We start from the raw sequence: 25,702 nt of genomic DNA on the forward strand, positions 1-25,702 counted from the left end.
AAGGCCATGGTTTGTGCTATCCTGCCTATGGGAAGCAAATAAAAGATCCCTTGCTGCCTGTCGTAAAAAGAGTAGCCTATGTGGCGACAGCGGGTTTCCTCTAAAAAACAGTGTCAGAATGACCATATGTTTGACGTCCAATAGCCGATGATAAGATAAAAAATCAATGTGCTCTAGTGGCGTCGTTAAATAAAAGAAACTTTACTCTTTTTTTTTTTTTCAATTAGCAGCAAGGAATCTTTTATATGCACCATCCCACAGACAGGGTAGTACATACCACGGCCTTTGATATACCAGTCGTGGTGCACTGGCTGGAACAAGAAATAGCCCAATGGGTCCACAGACGGGGATCGATCCCAGACCGACCGTGCATCGAGCAGATGCTTTACCACTGGGCTACGTCCCACCCCCTTATTATACAGAAGCATGAAATTAAATATAAATGAAAACAAGAGTGATACACCCATCAAAAGTAGGTCATGGTGACCTAGATACAGCATAGGATACACTGTATTCCATGTACTTCCATGCCAGGTTTGATGATCTTATATGAATTGATAAGGACAATGATTTTCTTTACTGTTCAGAACTGCATGAAGGGTTGGTCGCAGTGACCTAGTTATGGAATGCAACGCACAGTTTGAATTGATAAGAAAGATGCTCTGGAAATGAAAAGTTTACGAATGGACGTATTGATGGACTTATATACTAACAATACTAATCAAAGAGAGATGTATAAAAATAAATGAAAGCACAGAAATTACAGCTCACCTCACAGGACAATCCCTTGTATCCTTGTGGACAGACACACTGTTCTGCTGCATACGCCCTGTCCTGGCCTGTAAATCGATCCTCAGCGATGTCCAGTGTTACGTCACTTATACTGGAAACAAACAATGGGTGTCATACACTTAGCACAGACAGACCATATTTTACAATGTTAAATACAACGATGGAAGATTCATTATTTTGGGGGAGTAATGAAAGTTATTTGTTTTGTTTAATGACACCACTACAGCACAATGGTTTATTAATATCATCAGCTTATTGGATATCAAACATTTGGTAATTCTTATGTATAATCTTAGAGAGGAAACCCAGTAAATTTTTCCATTAGTAATCTTTTATAGGCTACCGACTCCAAACCCTGAGTGAGTGCTCCGCAAGGCTCAATGGGTAGGTGTAAACCACTTGCACCAACCAGTGATCCATAACTGGTTCAACAAAGGCCATGGTTTGTGCTATCCTGCCTGTGGGAAGCGCAAATAAAAGATCCCTTGCTGCTAATCGGAAAGAGTAGCCCATGTAGTGGCGACAGCGGGTTTCCTCTCAAAATCTGTGTGGACCGTAACCATATGTCTGATGCCATATAACCATAAATAAAATGTGTTGAGTGCATCGTTAAATAAAACATTTCTTTCTTTCTTTTATAGGCACTATTCCAGACAGGATAGCACATTTCACGACCCTTGATAAACCAGTCGTTGAGTACTGGCTGGAATGAGAAATAGTCCAATAGGCCCACCAATGGGGATCGATCATAAATGACTGTGCATCAAGTGCTTTACCACTGGGCTACATCCCATCCTTTTTTGGTTCGGGTTCGGGTAGATTATTTACCTGCTCATTTGCCACTAGAGCGTCAAACATGTCTGTCCCGGGGCCGAGCTCTGGATGGATAGCCAGAAGTCTGTTCCGGGCCTAATGTTTGGTAATGACTCTTAATAAGTTAAGGAGTGGGACTTAGCTCAGTCGATTGAGTGCTCGCTTGAGGTGGTTGCGTCACAGGATCTAACCACCTTGGTGGATCCATTGGGGTTTTTCTTGTTCCAACCAGTGCACCACGACTGGTCAAAGGTCGTGGTATGTGCTTTCCTGTCTGAGGGAAGGTGCATATAAAAGATCCCTTGCTGCATTAGGGAAATAGCCGATGATTAGTTGATCAATGTGCTCTAGTGGTGTCATTAAACACAACAAACTTCTTCTTCTTCTTCTCTAATAAGTTATTTCAATGCACTGGCATAGCAAGAAGGAGAACCGTGGGGGCCATGTTCTCACTCCATTCACACCTCTGTTTTTGTCACTCCATCATTTATATTTGTTACACCATAAGACAAATAGTGTTACGTCACTTATACTGAAAACCAAAATTGTATACACACTGTTGGTACAAACAGACCAAATTTTAGAATATATTAAATACAAATGTGGTTTTGTTCTTTGGGAGTTTGTTTTGAGGGGTTTTTGTGTAACAACTCTTATAAATATTTCAATCCACAAGAACAAAATAATTTATCAATGAAACAAAAATAACTGAAAAAAGATATTTTAAAACAAAATATTATAAAATAACAAAAACAAAACTATAAAAAGAAAACAACTAAAAAATACTATCAAACAAAATATTAAAGATTCACTATAAAAAAAAATAACAGAAAAAGACTATCAAACAAAATAACAGAAAAAAGACTAATATTCAAAATAACTGGAAAAACTATCAAACAAAAACAACTCACTATCAAACAAAGTAACAGAAAAACGATTGTAAAAAAACAATTGGAAATAACTATCAAACAATTAACTAAATAACAATATCAAACAAAATAAAAGAAAAAGCCAATCAAATGAAAATAACTGAAAAAACACCATTAACAAAAATAACTGAAAAAACATTATTCAGAAAAATAACTAAAAACCACTATTAACAAAAATAACTGAAAAACACTACTATTAAAAATAACTGAAAAAACACCATTAGCAAAAATAACTGAAAAACTCTAAAATAATTAACTTAAAAAACTCTATTAAGAAAAATAACTGAAAAAAAAAACACTATTAAGAAAAATAACTGAATAACACTATTATGAAAAATAACTGAAAAAACCCATTAATCGAAAATAACCGAAAAATACTATTACGAAAAATAACTGAAACACTATTAAGAAAAATAAGTGAAAAAAAATAACTGAAAAGAAAACACTATTAAGAAAAATAAGTGAAAAAAAACACTATTAACAAAAATAACAGAAAAAACACTATTAACAAAAATAACTGAAAAACACTATTAACAAAAATAACTGAAAAACACTATTATGAAAAATAACTGAAAAAAACACCATTAACAAAAATAACTGAAAAAACATTATTCAGAAAAATAACTAAAAACCACTATTAACAAAAATAACTGAAAAACACTATTACGAAAAATAACTGAAAAAAACCACCATTAACAAAAATAATAGAAAAACTAAAAAAATTAACGTAAAAAACACTATTAAGAAAAATAACAGAAAAAAAACACTATTAAGAAAAATAACTGAAAAACACTATTATGAAAAATAACTGAAAAAAATACATTAACAAAAATAACAGAAAAATACTATTACGAAAAATAACTGAAAAACACTATTAAGAAAAATAACTGAAAAACACTATTAAGAAAAATAACTGAAAAGAAAACACTATTAAGAAAAATAACTGAAAAAACCCACTATTAACAAAAATAACAGAAAAAACACTATTAACAAAAATAACTGAAAAACACTATTAACAAAAATAACTGAAAAACACTATTACGAAAAATAACTGAAAAAGCACCATTAACAAAAATAACTGAAAAAAACACTATTAATAAAAATAACTGAAAAACACTATTATGAAAAATAACTGAAAAAAAACCATTAACAAAAATAACAGAAAAATACTATTACGAAAAATAACTGAAAAACACTATTAAGAAAAATAACTGAAAAACACTATTAAGAAAAATAAGTGAAAAGAAAACACTATTAAGAAAAATAAGTGAAAAAAACACTATTAACAAAAATAACTAAAAAAACACTATTAACAAAAATAACTGAAAAACACTATTACGAAAAATAATCGAAAAAGCCAATCTATCAATTAACCTACGCAGCCTCATCTGTGGTGTCAGTGTATGTGGCTCGAATCAAGATGGAGTCCACATCGGCGAGCGTCATCAACAGGAACTCACGAGTTACAGGCTGACCCTCCAATCGGAACCAATTTTGCTGAAAAATAAAATTAGAGATAGACAGTGACATAAGAGTAAAGGAGAGAAAAAACCCGGAAGAGTTAATTATGTCACTGGAGGTGGAATACCCACAGGGCAAATTCTAGCCACTCGGCTGTTGGGATTTTCAGACCAGTCCATTGAAAAATGGGGAAAAGCAAATAGGTTAGATGTCAGGTTAGAGTTTGAAAATAAATTAAAAATAAATGACAAAAGGTATTAAAATTATACAGAGATGTCAAAGTTTGCTTTGTTTAACAACACCACTAGAGCACATTGATTTATTAATCATCGACTACTGGATGTCAAACATATGGTAATTTTGACACAGTCACAGAGAGGAAACCCGCTACATTTTTCCATTAGTAGCAAGGAATCTTTTATATGCACCATCCCACAGACAGGATAGCACATACCATGGCCTTTGAAATGCCAGTCGTGGTGCACTGGCTGGAACGAGAAATAGCCCAATTGGCCCGTCGATGGGGATCAATCCTAGACCAACTGCGCATCAGGCGTGCGCTAGACAGGGATAAGAGCAAAGGAGAGAAAAAACAGAAGAGTTAATGATGTCACAGGGCAAAGGAAGTTTCTAGCCACTCATCGGCTGTTAGGATTTCCAGACCAGTCTATTGAAAAATGGGAAAATGCAAATAGGTTAGAGATCAGGTACTGGCCTTGGTGGCGCAATAGTTAAGCCATCAGACTACAGGCTGGTAGGTACAGGGTTCCCAGCCTGGTACCGGCTCCAACCCAGAGCAAGTTCTTAAGGGCTCTTTTATATGCACCATCCCATAGACAGGATAGCACACACATTTGATGTATCAGTTGTGGTGCACTGACTGGAGTGAGAAATAGCCCAAGGCATGGTCCACTGACTGGGATCGATCTCAAACTGACCGTGCATCAAGCAAGTGCTTTACCACTGGGCTACATCTCGCCCCCCCCACCCCCTTGATGGAGAAGACTGTTGTTTGCACCCAGAAGAAAATCACTGGAGGCATATAACTGATCTCATGTCACTATTATCATCCAAATCTACCATTATTTCATGGAATGTGACCCAGGACAGGAAGAAGGAAGGAAGGAAATGTTTTATTTAACGACGCACTCCACACATTGTATTTTTACGGTTATATGGCGTCAGACATATGGTTAAGGACCACACAGATTTGTTTAGAGGAAACCCGCTGTCGCCACATAGGCTACTCTTTTTACGACAGGCAGCAAGGGATCTTTTATTTGCGCTTCCCACAGGCAGGATAACACAAACCATGGCCTTTGTTGAACCAGTTATGGATCACTGGTCGGTGCAAGTGGTTTACACCTACCCATTGAGCCTTGCGGAGCACTCACTCAGGGTTTGGAGTCGGTATCTGGATTAAAAAAATCCCATGCCTCGACTGGGATCCGAACCCAGTACCTACCAGCCTGTAGACCGATGGCACTCAACACATTGTATTTTTACGGTTATATGGCGTCAGACATATGGTTAAGGACCGCACAGATATTGAGAGAAGAAACCCACTGTCCCCACTTCATGGGCTACTTTTTTCGATTCGCAGCAAGGGATCTTTTATAGGCACGATCCCACAGACAGGATAGTACATACCACAGGCTTTGTTACACCAGTTGTGAAGTTGTGGCCCACCAACGGGGATCAATCCTAGACCGACCACGCATCAAGCGAACGCTTTACCACTGAACTACGTCCCGCCCTGGCCCAGGACAGATTGCTGCATAAAGTCTTACCTCATACATGGGTATCTGGAAAGACTTCTACATAAAGTCTCACCTCATACATGGGTATCTGGAAAGACTTCTACATAAAGTCTCACCTCATACATGGGTATCTGGAAAGACTTCTACATAAAGTCTCACCTCATACATGGGTATCTGGAAAGACTTCTACATAAAGTCTCACCTCATACATGGGTATCTGGAAAGACTTCTGGGTGTTGGCTGGAAACTGCTGATCCATTCTGTGTACCAGTGTGATGTCATTACCCTGTAACAAGAAAATATCACAAAAACTTAACAGAAAACATCTCTGGATGGAATTTCACCACAAATCATTGGTGATAAAATACTCTGAAACAGCAAAATACAAAAAAAAGAGAAAAAGATTGAACAGAAAAATATCTTGGACTGAAATTACATCATTCAAGGTTGGTTAGATTGCCCTGTAACAAAAACTGAACAGAAAATATCCCTGGATGGAATTTCACTACCAATGATTGGTGATGTCATTACCCTGTAACAGCAAAATGCCAACAAAGACTAAAGATTAAATATTTCCAGATGGAATTAGATCATCAATCATTGGTTAAAATCAGTTTGAATCAACCCATCGACTTTTGATTTCACATAAGGCAAAACAAGCTAAATTTGTGGTTTCTGGTCCGTGTGCCTTGTCAGCATCCCCCCCCCCCCCCCCCCCCGGCAGTATGACGTCCATTTTTTCCAGGCTTTTCTTGCTATGACGCAAAACCACATTTGGAGCCAAAATGTCATCGCGCATGAACTAGGATGTGCATTCTGATTTCAATTTAAATATGCCCCTTATTTAAGGCACGATGGAGCAAGGGGGCTGGGGGCTGGGGGCTGGGGGCTACCCCCCCCCCAATAATTCTGAATCAAAAATATTAGTAGTAGTAATCTTAAGGCAGAGATAAATTTTACTTGTAGAATGCAGGAAATTGCATTTCTGGACATCTAGTTTTCAAAATTTTATGAGGGAGCATACCCCCGAACCCCCTAGAAAGTTTGTTTTGCACCCTCAATGTGTCAGCCCCCTCAATGTCTACTTGCTTCTGCCATGCCTGTATTTCGGTATCAAAGATACCCACCTTTTCAGTGAAATCCATGTTTTTAAACAAACAGAAATGAAAGAAAGAAAGAAATGTTTTATTTAATGACACACTCAACACATTTTATTTACGGTTATATGGCATCAGACATATGGTTAAGGACCACACAGATTTTGAGAGGAAACCCGCTGTCGCCACTGCATGGGCTACTCTTTCCGATTTACACCTACCCATAAAGCCTTGCAGAGCACTCACTCAGGGTTTGGAGTCAGATTCTGGATTAAAAATCCCATGCCTCGACTGGGATCCGAACCCAGTACCTACCAGCCTGTAGACCGATAGCCTAACCACGACGCCACCGAGGCTGGTCAAAAAGAAAAGAAAAGAAAAAAAAAAGCCACATCGCCATGTCAATTCTGGAACTTTGATCTGACCAGAGACAGACTTTTTCTCTCTTTTTTGGGCCTAAGTTAGAATACAGTGAATTCTCTCAAAACAGGAGAATAGAACCTCTCTAAACCGGATACCTCTTAATACTGGACATTTTTACTTGGTCCTGAGGGTATCCGGTTTAGAGGAGTTTCACTATATATATAAACTTAAAAAGTACATAACCTCCCCAAAACACTGAATGACTCCTGTCTTTGACTCTTACAATACCAATTTCTATACACTCCGTAGAGGAACTGTTTGTGATGCACTTACAGAAATCTCCACCACGGGTTCCACCAGGCTAACAGATGAAGCATCTGATCCTGGCCTATAGCGTAGAGTGAAGCGCAAGAAGCCGCCATATGATGACACCTGAAATAAACAGATCACAAAACAAATAGTCAGATAAGCAAACAAAAATGTAAATTCTATAATAAATGCCTCCAAATGATGACATCTGAAATAAACAGATCACAAATCAAATAGTCAGATAAGCAAACAAAAATGTAAATTCTATAATAAATGCCTCCAAATGATGACATCTGAAATAAACAGATCACAAAACAAATAGTCAGATAAGCAAACAAAAATGTAAATTCTATAATAAATGCCTCCAAATGATGACATCTGAAATAAACAGATCACAAAACAAATAGTCAGATAAGCAAACAAAAATGTAAATTCTATAATTAAAAAAGAAAATTTGTTTTGTTTAATAACACCACCAGAGCACATTAATTAATTAACCATCGGCTATTGGATGTCAAACGTGGTAATTTCTGACTCATAGTCAACAGATGAAACCTGCTACATTTTTTCCTAATGCAGAAAGGGATCTTTTATATGCACTTTCCCACAGACAGGATAGCACATACCATGGCCTTTGACATACCAGTCGTGGTGCACTGGCTTCTATAATAAGGAAGGAAATGTTTTATTTAATGACGCACTCAACACATTTTATTTCCGGTTATATGGCGTCAGACATATGGTTAAGGACCACAGATATTGAGAGAGGAAACTCGCTGTGAACAAGAGTACCAGTGAGGTACATGATATGCCCGTTTGGAGTTTGATGGAAAACCACAGATATTAATGAATATGTGACAGATATGATTCAATTCTAATTATTTGAAATGTTTGCAATGGGATGGAATTTGATGGTCCTGTATGCATCTGTATGCAAAATATGATCCGGACAAGGATTTACTGTTATGTGAAGTAGACCATGAAAAGTAGGTCACAGTGATCTAGAAAAAGTACGCGACACACCGCCATCCCAAGTTGTTCTTACATGTGAGATTTGATGGTCCTGTATGCATCTGTATGTAAGATATGGTCCGGACAAGAAAACATTAACATACGGATGGACGGATGGACGGATGGACGTACATACGAATGGATGGACGGATGGACAACGCCATACCATAATACAACCAATCATAGACAGGCGTATAAAAATGGGTAAATCACCATGAAAGTCAAACTTGATCTGTAACAGTATCTAATAAAGCTATACACAAAATTTTTTTTCTCAATATCTTGCATTGTGAACAAAATGTCTGAAAACCTACATGTGTGAGAAACAGATGGACAGACAGACAGACAAACAGACAGACAGACAGACATGAACAAACAGACATGAACAGACAGACAGACAGACAGACAGACAGAATGATGGAGATGAAACCTAGTCCCCTCCGGTTGGACCGGTAGATGACTCAAACAATACTCTCACCTTGTCCCCAAGGAAGCGTGCAGGTAGGCGCCAGTAGTAGATGTTGTCTCTAAGAGTTCCAAATCCACGGTACGTGAGTTCCCGCGTGTTCCGGTTCACCTGGAAGCCATGGTCTATCATCTCCTTTTGCATCATGTCTGTCAGACTGAAACCGGCAGGCTCGTACAGGAACGATGTGCCAATCTGTAGGAATAGAGAGAAAAAATGTTTTATTTAACGATGCACTCAACACATTTTATTTACTGTTATATGGCATCAAACAGATACTGAGGGAGGAAACCCGCTGTCGCCACTTCATGGGCTACTCTTTTCGATTAACAGCAAGGGATCTTTTATCTACACCATCCCATAGACAGGATAGCACATACCATGGTCTGATATACTAGTCGTGGTGCACTGGTTGGAGCGAGAAATAGCCCAATGGGCCCAGCGACGGGGATCGATCCCAAACCGACCGCGCATCATGTGAGCACTTTACTATTGGGCTACATCTCACCTTTCAACATAATAAAGAAATGAAAGAAATGTTTTTTTAAATTGTTCAATGGCACCACTAGAGCAAACTGATTACTTAATCATCAGTTATTAACCAAAACCATAACATATGTATTGGATGGAGAAAATGGAACATTTTTAACAAACAGTGAAATGCTCAGAAACAAGGGTAGACTTAATGAATGAGGACATATTTTAATATAAGAAAGAAATGAGGGCAAATTTAAAGCTTTAAAAAAACTGGGTTATGTTTAAAGTGTATAGGAAAAAATTAAGACATAGTTAAAGTTAATGAATTAGGGCATATTTCAACACAAAGAAGAAATAAGAGCATATGTAATGTTAAATAATTAAGTTAGGTTTCAGTACATTAAGAGAAAAAACTGTTTTTAATGAGGGTAAATTTCAACTCAAGAGGGAAAAGAAGTCATATTTTAACATACCTGATCTCTGTTCTAGGATATGTTTAGACACATTTGGGTGGTTCCCATACAGAAGCAGGCGATACAGCCATATGGACTAGTATCAAGTAAAGAATGAGGGCAGATTTCAACACAAATAAAGAAATGAGGGCATGTTTTAACACACCTGAGCTCTGTTCCATGATGTGCTCTGACACATCTGGGTGACTCCCATACAGAAGCAGGCGATACAGCCATACGGGTAGTCTCGAGATAGGTAGAACGTCTCTGATCGACACGAGCCACAAAACAGACCATCCACATTTGGCTGCAACAGAGAAGAAACATGTGTTAGGATTTATCATAACAAAAATGATAATTCAAGGCACCCAAACCCTGGACTTGCTTACTTTCTAGTGAAAATTACAAAAAATTAACTGAAAGAAAGAGACATGATATTTAGGTTATTCATTAAAAAAACCCCATACCAAACCATGGATTTGCCAAAGTTTCTAGTGAAAATTAAAAAAAAGAACTGAAAAAAAGAAGATATTTTGTTTATTACAATACGGTCTAGAGTGGTCAGTCCAGAGATGTTATTTTTTTAAATTATTTAAAAAAAAAGATTTATTGCCCCCAGAACATAGGCAGTGAACAGGTTGGGGAGCCGTGGTCACTGCCTTACAAAGTACATATTTAAACAATAGTATCTAAACAAAATATGCTATTTCAGGGCTCGAAATGCAGTGTTAGTACATGCACCGGTGCATGCTGATTTTTGCGTGTGCATGTAACTTTTAAAACTGGGTGCACGCAGTGCATGCTAATATTTTTCAAGTACTGTGTATTGCGTATACTAGTATCCTGTTGTCTACCAGATTCAGACTCAAGTTGTTGAATTTCGTAGTCTGTTCGCCACATGAAAATGATAACTTTTATCTTATGGGGCGCATCCATTTTGTATCCCATAATCCTACTTTCAACAATGGCGCCCTTTCGGTCATTTCCGTGAAATATATTTGTGAAAATTGCCAGCAATATCTCGGTTATATCCGTGAACGGTATTAGGGAAGGTGGTCGAGACCGACTTTGGGGTATCCACGCGCATAACACAGTTGTTGTGGTCACTGACAAATTGAATTCCGCCAGATCTGTGATCGATACAAAGTACCGTAACTGCCTTGAACATTTTTGACCTCAGATATGGGCACTTAATCAGATGATTGCGAACGTGCAGGTGCGTTACTCGCGTAGTTGACTCAAAGTCAGCCAGTGATTATTTCAATCGCAACTTCTCGTCGAATTCCGTAGGCTAATTTATATTATACCAACAGATCTTATTGAGTTAAAAAAGTTGATAACTTGCTTAATACAAAACACAAATATTCGTACGTTTTTGTAATAGGCCTATTATAGATTTCTGTAAGGCGTTTATGTTGGGTGAAATTTTCAAATTTGATCAAGAATCAACAGGATTTACCGTATTTTTGGTGCATGCAGAATTTTAATGGTGCATGTAACTTTTTTTTCAGCATGCACTTGGTGCATGTAGATTTTTTTTTCATTTCTAGCCCTGTATTTAAATATGTTAATGCTTTCTATGATATTTATAAGACTGAGCAAGAGAGAGAGAGAGAGAGAGAGAGAGAGAGAGAGAGAGAGAGAGAGAGAGAGAGAGAGAGAGAGAGAGACAGACAGACAGACAGACAGGCAGACAGAGACAGAGAGAAGAGAGACCAGAGATGTTATTAACAAATGGCAGTCAGCAATTTTAAATACATTGTTGCTGGATACAGAATTACAAAGAATATATAATTCCTAACCTAATATTAATATTGATATTTTACCATCTAATTTGTGCATGCTGACAACCATCCTCTTGTTAACAAAAAATAACATTTTATTATGTACAGTTAACCTTTTTCATTTAACAACGCACTCAACACATTTTTTATTTTACGGTTATATGGCGTCGGACATATGGTTAAGGACCACACATATAATGAGAGAGGAAACCTGCTGTGACCACTTTATGGGCTACTCTTTTCAATTAGCAGCAAGGGATAATTTATATGCACCATCCCACAGACATGATAATACATACCATGACCTTTGTTACACCAGTTGTGGAGCACTGGCTGGAACGAGAAATAGTCCAATGGGCCCACTGACGAAGATCGAGCCTAGATCGATCGCACATCGGGCGAGCGCTTTACCACTGAGCTACGTCCCGCCCCCTCTACTACTACGCCGACGTTGAAGCTGACGACTACTACTACTATGCATACATACACGACAGCTGCAGCGTCCTGTAACAGGGTTTGGCTGGGTTGATAAGCTGCCTCTTGGATCGCAGATATCTTCGGGATCTGTAACAAGGAATGAATGAATGATTAACGACACCCCAGCACCAAAATACGCATCGGCTATTGCAGACCTTGCTTTTTAAGGTGTGCAGGTGCAATCGCGCTCATACAGCGCACATGTAATTTCAATCTGATGAGTGTGAAAAACAGCGCATGTTACACTCAACAAACGGCGCACGTAAAATAGATGGGTGTATTTATTCCCACTGTTTACAAAAATCAACAGTTTTCATAGCTCATTTAGCTGATAGGAAGGTCCTTTTATTAAAACAATAAAAATTAAAAACATGGCAGTGGCTTCCATGCAGTCGTTAAACTGGTATTTCTCTGTCTTGAACAAATCGGGAAATACTGGTTTAATAGACAATAGTCAAAATCCAATTGGAGCTACATTGCCTGTTTTATTTATTTTGGAGAGTGATTTTTCACTCGCCTTAGCATACTGAGGTCTGCGATTTTTCACTCGCCTATAATTTTCAAAAACCAAGGACTGCTATTGGGTGCCAAACAAAGGTAAGGATCAAATCGAAAATCTCATTTGCACTTATTATCTGCCAGTGAACAGCAAAAAAACAGTTAATATCGTGGGTTGTCGTGGTAAAACTATTGATTAAGTAGACTTTTCCATCTAAAACCACAGAACTGACTTATTACGTAGTCCCAAAGAAAAGAAAATTATCACTTGGGTATCGTGGGTTGTCGTTTTTGCTCCAATGTAACATATCAATAGGCCTAATAGTGTACATTTTCCCTTCGGATTATTTAACAGAGAAAAATACTATAACCCCATTTTGTTCCATTAATGCAACTTGAAATATATTTAGTTAAATAGTTTATTATATTATTACATCATTTATGCAGTTTTACAAGTCAGGTTGATCAAAGAGAAGCACCTTGTCGAAAATTACTGCTTTTGTTTACACTGTACATACAGGAGATGGTCAGGAGCTGACATCACTTCGCCCCAAGCTATCCCACCGGATGTCACAAAAACTAAACAAAATGGCTGCCCCCAGTTAGCAGGAATAATCATGTTTTTTTATTAACTTTAAAATTACGCGTTTTTCATTTGCTAAAGTGTCAGTATGTGTTGGTGGTCCAGGGTATGCACCTTTCCAACACATAAAGCTCTTGTTTGAGTTGACCCTACCTTTAAAGGCTTTTGAAGGAGATATCGCTGGCACTATATTTTGCGATATCTCCTGTGATATTCTTCTAGGAGACATCACTTCTTTTGTTACGTCACTGTGTATGTTTCAGCGCTAAACCTATCATTAGTGACGTCACACCAGTGTCGTTCTGCTAGTTAATGTGTCTACCGCTGCCAAATATAGTGACATTCAACCCACATTACTGACATTGTTTACAATTGTCGCAAATGAAAAGAATGATAATGGATGATAAAAAGAATACCCTCTTTGTGTTTTGTGATATCATAATTTATCAGCAATCATTGATAAAAGTATAAAAATCCTTAGCAAGTCTCCGATTTCATACTTTTATCAACTCGTGCTGATAAATTATGATATCACAAGACACTCGGGGAGTATCCTCTATTTCTCGTCTACCATAAAGTGTTTTGATCTGCTGTGATGAACATGCATAGATGCATCTACATACCAAGTTTCACTGATCTAGGACACAATTTGTGAGAAACTGATCTAAATGTGAACTACTTTAGCGTCAGGCTTTTAACACAAAATTTGTCATAGTCACTGTTATTGGAAAAGCAATATTTATATCTCACTTTTTTATTCTATAACTTTTATGTATTGGTTAACACTTGTTAACTATCTTAATTGATCGTATTTTGTAGAGAGCACACATCAAACATGGCGATTGCACGTAGAACTCTTTATTCCCGAAATGCCCGGATAACAAAACTGAAGGTCTCACACCACAGTAAACATTTTCACTGGCAGGTCTCACTCAACAAGTAAAGTCAATACATAATAACGGTGAGACAAAACTAAGAATGACACACAAAAAAAAAAAAATTGTTAAAGAGCAAGAAGTACACCATCCAATTTGTACAATTCTACAGCAAAAAAAATATAATAATAAAATAAAATAAAATAAAAATAAAAGCCTGTTACGTTCAGCAGTATTAACTCACATGTATCTTTTCTGCAGCTATCGCCTGGCACATTGGGGTTGCCATGGTAACCTTCATCACAGCGGTCGCAGTTTTTGCCGATGTAGCCCGGTGGACAGTTGGTGCACCTGATGGAGTTGTCATGCTCTATAACACAGGTGCGGGTAAACCTGAGAATAACAAAAAAGAAAAAAGCTCCAAGTTAAAATCTAAAGTTTGTTTCTATTTAATGACATTACCAGAGCACATTGATTTTGTTAATCATTGACCATTTGCTGTCAAACATTTGATAATTCTAACATATAGTTTTGAAAAGAAGGAAGGAAATGTTTTAAAAAGAAATCTGCTATATTTTTCCATTAGCAGTAAGGGAAGGAATGAAATGTTTTATTTAATGACGCACTCAACACATTGTATTTACGGTTATATGGCATTGGACATATGGTTAAGGACCACACAGATATTGAAATAGCTCACTGATTGGATGGAATGGTGAGAGGGCAGGGGCATGGCTGGCAGTCCCCGGTGGTTCCTCGCCGGGCATCACCCACATAACCTTCGGCACATACGTTACACAGGGGGCCACCAGTGTTGTGCTGACAATTCTGAAATAAATACATTTTTGTGTTAAAAACATCTACATGTACATATACAATCAAGGAAATGGTTTATTTAACGACAAACTCAACACACATTTTATTTATGGTTATAAGGCATCGGACATATGGTTAAGGATCACACAGATATTGAGAGAGGAAACCTGCTGTCACCACTTCATGGGCTACTCTTTTCAATTAGCAGCAAGGGATCTTTTATATGCACCATCCCATAGACAGAATAGCACATATCACGGCCTTTGATGTACTAGTCGTGGTGCACTGGCAGCGAGAAATAGCCCAATGGGCCCACATATACAATCAAAAATGCTTGATAACTTATCTCATGTATAGTTCAGTAAATAATAATGATAAACCCACCACAAACAGCACTAGATTTTTTTTTCAGTTTTGTTACTAGTGGTCTCCAGAATTATTACACTAAAAGTCTAGAAAAATCTATACAGTTTAAGATCACCTTTTTAGTACAAATTAAAGATGGTTGCCATAATATTTCTAACAAACAGAGCAACAGACATTTTTATTAGAACTGTAGGTGTGTTTATATTTTGCATTAGTAAATTGAAGTTGTTTCCGGCCTCGGTGGTGTTGTGGTTAAGCCATCGGACATAATGCTGGTAGGTTAGGTACTCGGTTCGCAGCCCAGTACCGGCTCCCACCCAGAACGAGTTTTAACGACTTAGTGGATTGGTGTAAGACCACTACACTCTCTTCTCTCTCACTAACCACTAACAACTAACCCTCTGTCCTGGACAGACAGCCCAGAATGCTGAGGTGTGTGTGTCTTGGACAGCATGCTTGAACCTTAATTGGATATGAGAAAAAAAATAAGTTGAAATGAAATGAAATGTAGTTGTAATTACCCTGCATGTTCCAGAAACAGGATCGCAGTCGTTAGAATGTCCATTACACTGGCATGGCAGACACTCTCCTAGGTAACGACCTCGCTGCACTCGGTAGAACCCAGCAGCACATATCTAGAAAGAAGCAGACATCAAATGATGACATCATAAACATGATAAAGTGAGATGACATCATAAAGATGTTAGTGAGATGATATAAACATATTAAAGTTAGATGACATCTTAAACATGTTAGTGAGATGACATCATAAAGATGTTAAAGTTATATGATATAAACATGTTAAAGTGAGATGACATAAACATGTTAAAGTGAGATGACATCATAAACATGTTACAGTGAGATGACATCATAAACATGTTAAAGTGAGATGACATCATAAACATGTTAAAGTCAGATAACATCATAAACATGTTAAAGTCAGATGATATAAACATGTTAAAGTTAGATGACATCTTAAACATGTTAGTGAGATGACATCATAAATATGTTAAAGTGAGATGATATAAACATGTTAAAGTGAGATGACATCTTAAACATGTTAGTGAGATGATATAAACATGTTAAAGTGAGATGACATCATAAACATGTTAAAGTGAGATGATATAAACATGTTAAATTTAGATGACATCTTAAACATGTTAGTGAGATGACATCATAAAGATGTTAAAGTGAGATGATATAAACATGTTAAAGTGAGGACATAAACATGTTAAAGTGAGATGACATCATAAACATGTTAAAGTGAGATGACATCATAAACATGTTAAAGTGACATGACATCATAAACATGTTAAAGTGAGATGACATCATAAACATTCAGAGAAAGATAATCTCATCAAAAACAATTATACATTAAAGGGAGATAATTTTATTATAAATATTCAAAGAAGAGTTCACCACAGAGTGGACACCCCTTCTCATTGATACTGAACAGTTTGCTTACTTCACAAGACAATCCGGTGTATCCTGTGGGACAGGTACAATCTTCTACAAGTTCCGCTCGTCCGAGTCCTGTGCTCTGCTGAACAGCAGTCGACAACAACACGTTGCTGATTCTGTGTAAACAACAACAGCATCATCATCAGTTTATAATGGACTACATCACACATATAGAAATACAGAGAACATATTTCATGTGTTTGATCAAATATGAATTATATTTCATCTCTTGGAGTTTGCAATCATATAACATCACAACACGTCACCTGTATCCACTCAATGTGACATAAATACACATTTTCTGCGGTTATATGATTTACGCTATTCTAAATGGATCCCCGTCGGTAGGCCCATTAGGCTATGTTTCATTCCAGCCAGTGCACCACGACTGGCATATCAAAGGCCGTGGTATGTGCTATTCTGTCTGTGGTGTGGTGCATATAAAAGATCTCTTGCTACTAATGGGTTTCCTGTCTAAGACTATATGTCAAATTACCACATGTTTGACATCCAGTAGCCAATGATTAATAAATCAATGTGTTCGAGTGGTGTCGTTAAGCAAAACAATTTTTTTTTCTATTCTAACTGGATGATGTCACTAAAAGTGACATACAGTCTTAGAGAGGAAACTCGCTTCATTTGTCCATTAGTAGCAAGGGATCTTTTATATGTACCATCCCATAGACAAGATAGTACATACCATGGCCTTTAGCAGTGGTGTTTAACACCTGGGCTGTGTTTAGCCAGACTGAGCAGAAAAACATCCTCTAGACTGGTTTATGCGCTTCACGTTAAACCAAATGGCCACGTCAGGAACCAATCAAATAGTTTGTGGCATCGGACATATGGTTAAGGACCACCTAGATATTGGGAGAGGAAACTCGTGGTACACTGGCTGGAACGAGAAATAGCCCAATGGGCCCACTGATGGGGATTGATCCTAGTAACCCCTGGTTACCTGACAGTGGTCTGCTGGTTATCGTATCGTGCTCTGATCAGGATGGAAGTAGTGTTTTCGAGAACCATCATCAGGTCTTCCCGCGACGCGTACTCTGAGATCGGGGTGTCTCCACGCCGTGGCCCGTCACTCCGGTCCCAGGCAGACTGCACAGCAATTAAAGAAAGGAATGGCATGTTTGTTTAATGACCTCTCAGCACATTTTAAAATATTAGGTGGGGTTTTTACATTTTGTAATTAGCAGTACAAAATGTATGTATATCATCAGTTTCTAAGCATTTTCAGAATTTTTTAGACAAATGAATTTTTTTTTATTACATAGAAAATATTATTTTTGAAAAAATATTGGAACAAGAACAACATGAACACACATTTATCTAAAAAAAAAGTACATTTGTGAGCCGTTTATATGTTGTTACTGTGATCCCAATTTAACAGTACAAAAGATGTATTACAATATTTCTGTATATATTAATTATAAAACATTTTTCTAATTTTAATATAATGTCACTATTTATATTTTGTCACTCCAAATCCAAGATGACTTCAGACAAATAAAAGCAACAAGATTTTGGATGTATTAAGTCATTGATTCTCAAGTTTCTGAAGCACATGCAGACATGTACTTTTTTAGTTTCACATAAAATGCACACTTAACACCAGGATGACCAGAAAAATATTGGACTTGCCAAAATTGATAATTAACATTCATGGCCATTGCATTACAATACAATACAAAATCTAACATAACAACTGCCAGTATTCAGTACAAGTTGTAACATCACCACCATCAGAATTTAAACTACTTTTTATTACTTTTCTTTTTACTTTCAGTTTAAATAAAAAAATAAAAATCAGGGTAATCCCCAATAACTAAAAATAGAACTGACCTCAACCAATCGTATCCTGACATCATTAGTCAAAGATGGATTCAAATCCTCCGCTACTCGGTGATAAAGTGTGATGCCATTTCCCTGAAAGTGAACACAAATTACCTTCAGAATCCTTCAGGTCTCTCACCACTATTGTTTTTACATAGCTAAGCATGTAACATTAACTTATGTAGTTATAACTAAGTTGTAATTAACCTGGAAACACAGTGTTTAACTGTCTACCCCAGAAGAAGAAAATAGTCCATGTGACATCATTTTATTAGCAAAAATAATAAGTCAAGCACCTAGACTTTGAAATATTACAACTTGTTTACTTTGAAGGGCTTGAAAAGCAAAGCAGATCTCATTTATCCTAAGTTTAGAGACCACTGAAATTTAGTGTTTATAGCTTTACCATACACAGTGACAGATCAAGTTTGACGTTTATGGGTATTTGCATTTGTTTTTGATAAGAGTTCTGGGCCCAATTTCACAAAACATCGTAAGTTCGCAAGTGTTTGTTATCTACTTCACGCAGAAAATTACATCATTATTGATAATGGATCCACTCAAGGACAAAACAAAATGAAACACGTGTACTTCAAACTATATTAGTGTTCTCTTAGTTGTAATAAGAATCGTGGTTTAGACGTAGATTTATGTTTACTTGCAAAACTAGGCTTACGATGTTTAGTGAAATTGGGCCCTGGCATTTTAACTTAGGAGATATGAAAATTGCAGGGGACATGTATTATGTTAGCAATCCTCTTAGAATGCTCATTTCTTTGGTATGCCATTTCCCTGAAAGTGAAAACAAATTACCTTCAGAATCCTTCAGGTCTCTCACCACTATTGTTTTTACATAGCTAAGCATACAACATTAACTTATGTAGTTATAACTAAGTTGTAATTAACCTGGAAAAACAGTGTGTAACTGTCTACATCAGAAGAAGAAAATAGTCCATGTGACATCATTTTATTAACAAAAGTAATAAGTTCAGCACCTAGACTTTGAAATATTACAACTTGTTTACTTTGAAGGGCCTGAAAAGCAAAGCAGATCTCATTAACCCTCAGTATATAGACAACTGGAATCTATTTTTTTATAGCTTTGCCATACAGAGTTACAGATGACTTTCATGGTGATTTGCATTTGTTTTTGGTAAGAGTTCTGGGCCAATTTCATAAAACATCGTAAATTTGCACGTGTTTGGTATCTACTTCACGCAGAAAATTACATCATTACTGAAAATGGATCATTTCAAGGACAAAACAAAATGAAATATGTGTACTTCAAACTATATTAGTGTTCTGTTAGTTGTAATAAGAATCGTGGTTTAGTCGTAGATTTACGTTTACGTGCAAAACTAGGCTTACGATGTTTAGTGAAATTGGGCCCTGGCATTTTAACTTAGGAGATATGAAAATTTGCTTTGCTCTCAGCAGGGGACATGTATTATGTTAGCATTACTCTTAGAATGCTCATTTCATAGGTATTAATAAACACTTGATAAAACAATCATTTAATGATATTTTAATCATACCGTAATGACAACATCTGGGTCCTGTGTGGGCGAGGGGAAACCATCAATGTCGTACTGTACTGTATAGCTCAAGTCACCTCCATAGCTAGTCAGCTGGAAACAAGACACATATACAGCTAATTAACAGTAATAAAATAATGTATTATTAAAAAATATATATATCAGACAATATATGGTTATTTCACTATCTTTTTGTTAGATTTCCTGTTGTATTAAAGATTTTTTTAATTAATATAAACATAAGAATAGATCATGCAAACCATATATCAGTAAAAGTCTTCAAAACAAGACCCCCTGTAAACCAGAATTTACTCAAAAACTGGATAACTCTAATATTCAATTTTATTCGGCAGATTGTTCCCTGACCCTCTTACCAAGAAACGGTGACTCTGTGCTTCCAATGCCTGTATCTTACTCAATTAACAAGAACCTATGTTAAAATCTGTGAGGGTGTGAGCCGTAAATTGCTTCATGGGAAGTAATTCTAATGTAATACTTAGGGCAGATAACTCTAATATTCTACTGTATTTGGCAGGTTGTTCCCTTACCCTATTACCAAGAAACTGTGTAGGAAGTGACCAATAGTAGGAGCCATGAGGGAACTGACGTCTGAAGTCTCGGACAATAAACTGCCGTGACGATGGCACAAACTGGATAAATCCTTCCTCAACAGGTGAAAGGTCTCCACGTCGGATCATATGAATCTGGTTGCCCAGAGTTATCTGGAAAACAATAAAACAACACCATTAGTAAATACCAGAAACGGTCAGGCCCTTTTTAAGGTCCCTATGGGCAACCTAGGGAGACACCACAGCATCGTGGAAGTCTAATTAACGAGCTACTCTCGATTCACTAATGTCAAAACCTATATTAGCTCTGAAACTTTCCTTTTGGCCGACCGTTCAAAATTGCGCCCAAATTCCTCAATCAAAATTGTACACCTTTTCTCTTTGGCATAATTTCTGCTCCATCCAAAATTCCATAGCACCATTACACCCCCCCCCCCCCCCCCCCCCCCCTGCCAATCGGAAGAGTAGCCCATGTAGTGGCGACAGCGGGTTTCCTCTCAAAATCTGTGTGGTCCTTAACCATATGTCTGACACCATATAACCGTAAATAAAATGTGTTGAGTGCGTCATTAAATAAAACACTTCTTTCTTTCTTTACCAAAATATTTAACCTGACCTCTAGCCCATGTGCATTTTCTCTTATTCCCATAGACTGGTCCGAACATTCCAATAGTCAATCAAATGGCTATAATCTTCCACTGTGTAAAGAGGAAGTGTTTTCAGTCATATGATCACCTAATAACATGGACAATTATGAACTACATTTTTGCAAACTGTCAGATTAAAAAAAGGAAGGAAGAAAATGTTTCATTTAACGACGCTCAACACATTTTATTTACAGTTATATTGTGTCGGACATATGGTTAAGGACCACACAGATATTGAGAGAGGAAACCTGCTGTCGCCAATTCATGAGCTACTCTTTTCGATTAGCAGCAAGGGATGTTTTATATGCACCATCCCACAGACAGGATAGCACATACCACAGCCTTTCATATATCAGTCGTGGTGCACTTGCTGGAGTGAGAAATAGCCCAATGGGTCCACCGACAGGGATTGATCCCAGACTGACTGCACATCATACGAACGCTTTAACACTGGGCTACGTCCTGCCAATCTGATTAAAAAAAAAAAAAAAATATTCAGTTGTGCTAGTGTCCCCACCCCTGTTTCTGATGTCTATGATTGTTTCATTCTTTCCCCCAGATAATTTAACTGGAAGTGGATATCATTGAGACAGTGGAAGATTATAACTGCTTGATTGGCTATTGAGATCTTTTGACTAGTTTTTTTCATTCCAATCAGTGTACCACAACTGGACAAAGGACATGGCATGTACTTTCCTGTGGGAAAGGACATTAAAAGATCCCCTGCTGCATTAAGAAAAATGTATCGAGTTTCCTCTGATGACTACGAGTCAGAATTGTCAAATATTTGACATCCAACAGCCACCGGTGATTAATTAATCAATGGGCTTGTCACGGGGATTCTATAATACCCGTAACTGAATGAAACACGATTATCAAAATATCTCTCCTAACTGTATATCTATTAGATCTCTCTGTAACAGGCAGTATATACCTGCGTTGGCTCGTCTAGGTATGATCAGAGATAAGATCTTATACAAGTATATATTATTATAGCACGTTTAGTTCACTAGAAAACACAACAAAACACAATACACTTTGGAATCTGTATTAACCTACGCTGACAAATGTACTGCCGCAGTAGTTAATTAATAACAACAATAATATCAACCCAGAACTGATTACTTAATTAGTTAATCTCTAGGTGTCTAGTTTACACAATATGCTAATCACTTCACCGTGACACAACACCCACACGTGTGATAATTGAGAAACGCTAACACACACACGTGCGATAATGGAGAAACGCTTCCAGGGGAACTTAATTAATAAAGGAATTACAACACTATTCCTAACTGGTTAATTTTTAATTAACCCTAACTACTCATTCAATAACCTTGTAATACAGAATTAATACTGGTACCTATCACAATAAGGACAATAACCTACAGTTTACCTAGGTCCTCTAGGATGACTGGCTAAGCTTTAAATAATTATTTAGGACAGTGAGCCTACAGATTACTGCGTCAGATGACCGGCAGCACCGTCTAAATAATATTGGTATAATACAGTATTAACATGTTTAAAGTCACATCAATCACATCAAGGTTATACACAGAGCAGAAATATATATTTACCAAAGTCCCGTCTGAACTAATATAGATCGTTCAGTGGACGACGACCGTTCCCCTCGAATACCTCCAAATGTTTCTGCTCGATATCTCTAAATCCTAGCTATTTATTCAAAACTCTCAGAGACAGCGAAAATCGCCTGGGGGTACAAAGCGGTACCTCACGTATCATGTGGATTTTCCACAACCACCACGCCGGCATATTTTTCTCTGATCGTCAGACTGGCTGTCGCCATCCCGCGAGCAATCCCCTGGCCATAAACAGCACTACCGGAGATATTACGTAACTACTAGCCACATGGCCTCCGCACCTGGGCTGGGTGTGTATTAGAAAAGCTCAATGACTGTCGTGCAAAGGTATTACGTAACAAGTTGCCCATCTGGGCTTAAGTGCAATTGGAACTGCACACAGCCTTCTAAAACAATTAATATCGCCACAGGCGAAAAGAAATTAAGAGCATGTACCGTCACAGTGCTCTAGTGGTGTTGTTAAACAAAACAAACTTTAAACAAAACACATTTTTGACCAATTCAGGTTAATGTATAGTGGAGAAAATTAATCATTAAAGAATTTTTGCACTTTTAAACCTTGACAGTCTTGTATCACAAAAAAGTAATAAAATCTACGACTGAACTTAAAGGGACAGACCCTAGTTTCAACCCGTGAAAATTAACACTATGTTTAGTTAAAGGGACAGACCCTAGTTTCAACCCGTGAAAATTAACACTCAGTTTAGTTAATCTACAAACATGTAACACATTTGGATAAACTTACAGTTGAGTGAAACATGAGTCTATGACTTTGAAATGGTGAAATACCCTCTAAAACTAGACTGAAACTCGACTTCATAACTGTTACTTCTCAGACGCACGTGCATTTTTAAAAATATGAGAAATACATTTTGTGATATTAAAAATACCATGATGACCAAAAACACTTGGAATGTACAGAAATGAATAATCTAAACAATAAAATCTAAGTAAAGTATGATTATAGTTATCAAAAACGGCTCTTAATAGTAAAAAATGTGCCTTAGTGATTAAAAAATAGGGTATGTCCCTTTAAAAATTTGTTACCCATGGCAGGGCTTGAAATTAACAATGGCAATTGCCGTCATTGCAATATGAATTGCCATAGGTCAGGGGTTTTACAGATGGCAGTTTTTTTACTGCTGAATAAACATTATTGCCATCGGTTGAAGAGATAAAAAATTTTTGCTTTTTTATATTTGTTGCAAAAGTTACTGGCATTTTACTCACGGCAAAAACATTTCATAATTGCCAGACTCCCATAGGCATCAAATTCTTAAAGTTCGAGCCCTGATATTGTAACTGTGAAAGGTTTTTGACCACGTTTTGTTGTTTCACATAACTTTTAAAGGGACAGACACTAGTTTTTAAACACTACAGCATATCTTTCACTATTAGAGCCGTTTATTATCACTGAAATTAAACATTACTTATATTTTATTTTATTTCCGTAGAAGCAAAGTGTTTCTGGTCATCCTGTTGTTTTTAATATCACAAAATGCATTTTTCATATTTAAAAAAATGCATGTGCGTCTGAGAAGTAGCGGTTACTGATTCGAGTTCTAGTCTATTTTTAAAGAATATTTTCTGATTTTAACGTCACAGACTCTTGTTTCACTCTGTTGTAACTTTATCCACGTTGTGGTACAGGTTGGTAGATTAACTAAACTTAGTATCCATTTTTACGAGTTGAAACTAGGGTCTGCACCTTTAAGAAAACAGACTCTAGCTATGGCCTGCCTACCTTTGATCTCTCAAGGTTTGTACTGTAGCAGGTCTCGGTTTGTCCAAAGCAGAAACACCTGACACAGTCGTCTTCACGCTTAGCACCGACGTTGAACCGAGGAGGTCGACACACTCCAGCCAGACCTATAAAAAACATGTATGTATTGGTGTCGTTTTTCCTTCTTTTTGGGGGGAGGGTAGGGGGGGTGGGAGGTCGGGACGTAGCCCAGTTGTAAAGCATTCACTTTTCCTTTTTAAAAATAATTTCTTTAACTTGTTTTTATTTCATCTTGAGTCAAGACATGATCGTCAGTTTGAAAATTTTGAAGCTATATTTCATGTGTGTTGTTTTTACACTGTAACAGGCATTAAAGAATAATAAATGATAAAGATGAGCTATAGAACTTCTACAATTTGTCATTTGTTGTAATAGAGCCACCATAGAGTTCTGAATACAACATAAGATACTTCTTTAAAGTTTTATTTCTCTTTAGCTCTTTAGTGTTCTAAAAGGAACATATGTAGCAACACTAAATAAATATTTTGCATGAACATGGTATTTATTTTAAAGATATTTGTATACATATTGCTCTTTTAATTTTTAAACTTAAGCCGCAATATTTACCTTAAGTCAGACAGTTCATATTGATCTAATTTATTTAACTAATTAATGTCACTTAACCCCTTGAACTTGAACTATGAAAGTACAATTAACCCCATATATTCTAAGAATAAATAACCCCATATATTCCAAGAATAAATAACCCCATATATTCTAACAATAATTAACCCCATATATTCCAGTGTTCGAGATTAACGGTATCCCGATATCCCGGGGATATCAGAATTTAATTTTGGATACCAGACTTCAAGAACCCAGTATCCCATCGGGATACCATATAATGTTCTTGGATTTTTTAATCCTGCATTTTTATTTATTTTTCACTGAAACAATCAAAGTCGTCATTTACTGGTGAAGTTAAGTATATTCTAACA

General features: G+C 37.0%; 1 protein-coding gene across 8 annotated transcripts in view; it reads right to left on the bottom strand.

Annotated features, from left to right (window-relative positions):
- The window catches only part of LOC121389972 (basement membrane-specific heparan sulfate proteoglycan core protein-like), a 299,120-nt gene that overhangs the window by 73,168 nt on the left and 200,250 nt on the right, over positions 1-25,702 (bottom strand). For all 8 annotated transcript variants that reach the window (XM_041521661.1, XM_041521663.1, XM_041521660.1 and 5 more), the window contains 16 exons: positions 24,726-24,850; positions 20,713-20,886; positions 20,165-20,257; positions 18,639-18,722; positions 17,749-17,894; positions 16,795-16,906; positions 15,851-15,964; positions 14,848-14,975; positions 14,392-14,540; positions 12,202-12,278; positions 10,097-10,237; positions 9,014-9,196; positions 7,549-7,647; positions 5,958-6,041; positions 3,913-4,031; positions 772-883 (listed from right to left, as the gene is read on the bottom strand). In XM_041521661.1, coding sequence (XP_041377595.1) covers positions 772-883; positions 3,913-4,031; positions 5,958-6,041; positions 7,549-7,647; positions 9,014-9,196; positions 10,097-10,237; positions 12,202-12,278; positions 14,392-14,540; positions 14,848-14,975; positions 15,851-15,964; positions 16,795-16,906; positions 17,749-17,894; positions 18,639-18,722; positions 20,165-20,257; positions 20,713-20,886; positions 24,726-24,850 — 1,940 coding nt within the window. The remainder of the gene's footprint in view (positions 1-771; positions 884-3,912; positions 4,032-5,957; positions 6,042-7,548; positions 7,648-9,013; positions 9,197-10,096; positions 10,238-12,201; positions 12,279-14,391; positions 14,541-14,847; positions 14,976-15,850; positions 15,965-16,794; positions 16,907-17,748; positions 17,895-18,638; positions 18,723-20,164; positions 20,258-20,712; positions 20,887-24,725; positions 24,851-25,702) is intronic.

Source organism: Gigantopelta aegis, chromosome 15 (assembly GCF_016097555.1).
Source record: "Gigantopelta aegis isolate Gae_Host chromosome 15, Gae_host_genome, whole genome shotgun sequence".
NCBI lineage: Eukaryota > Metazoa > Mollusca > Gastropoda > Neomphalida > Peltospiridae > Gigantopelta > Gigantopelta aegis.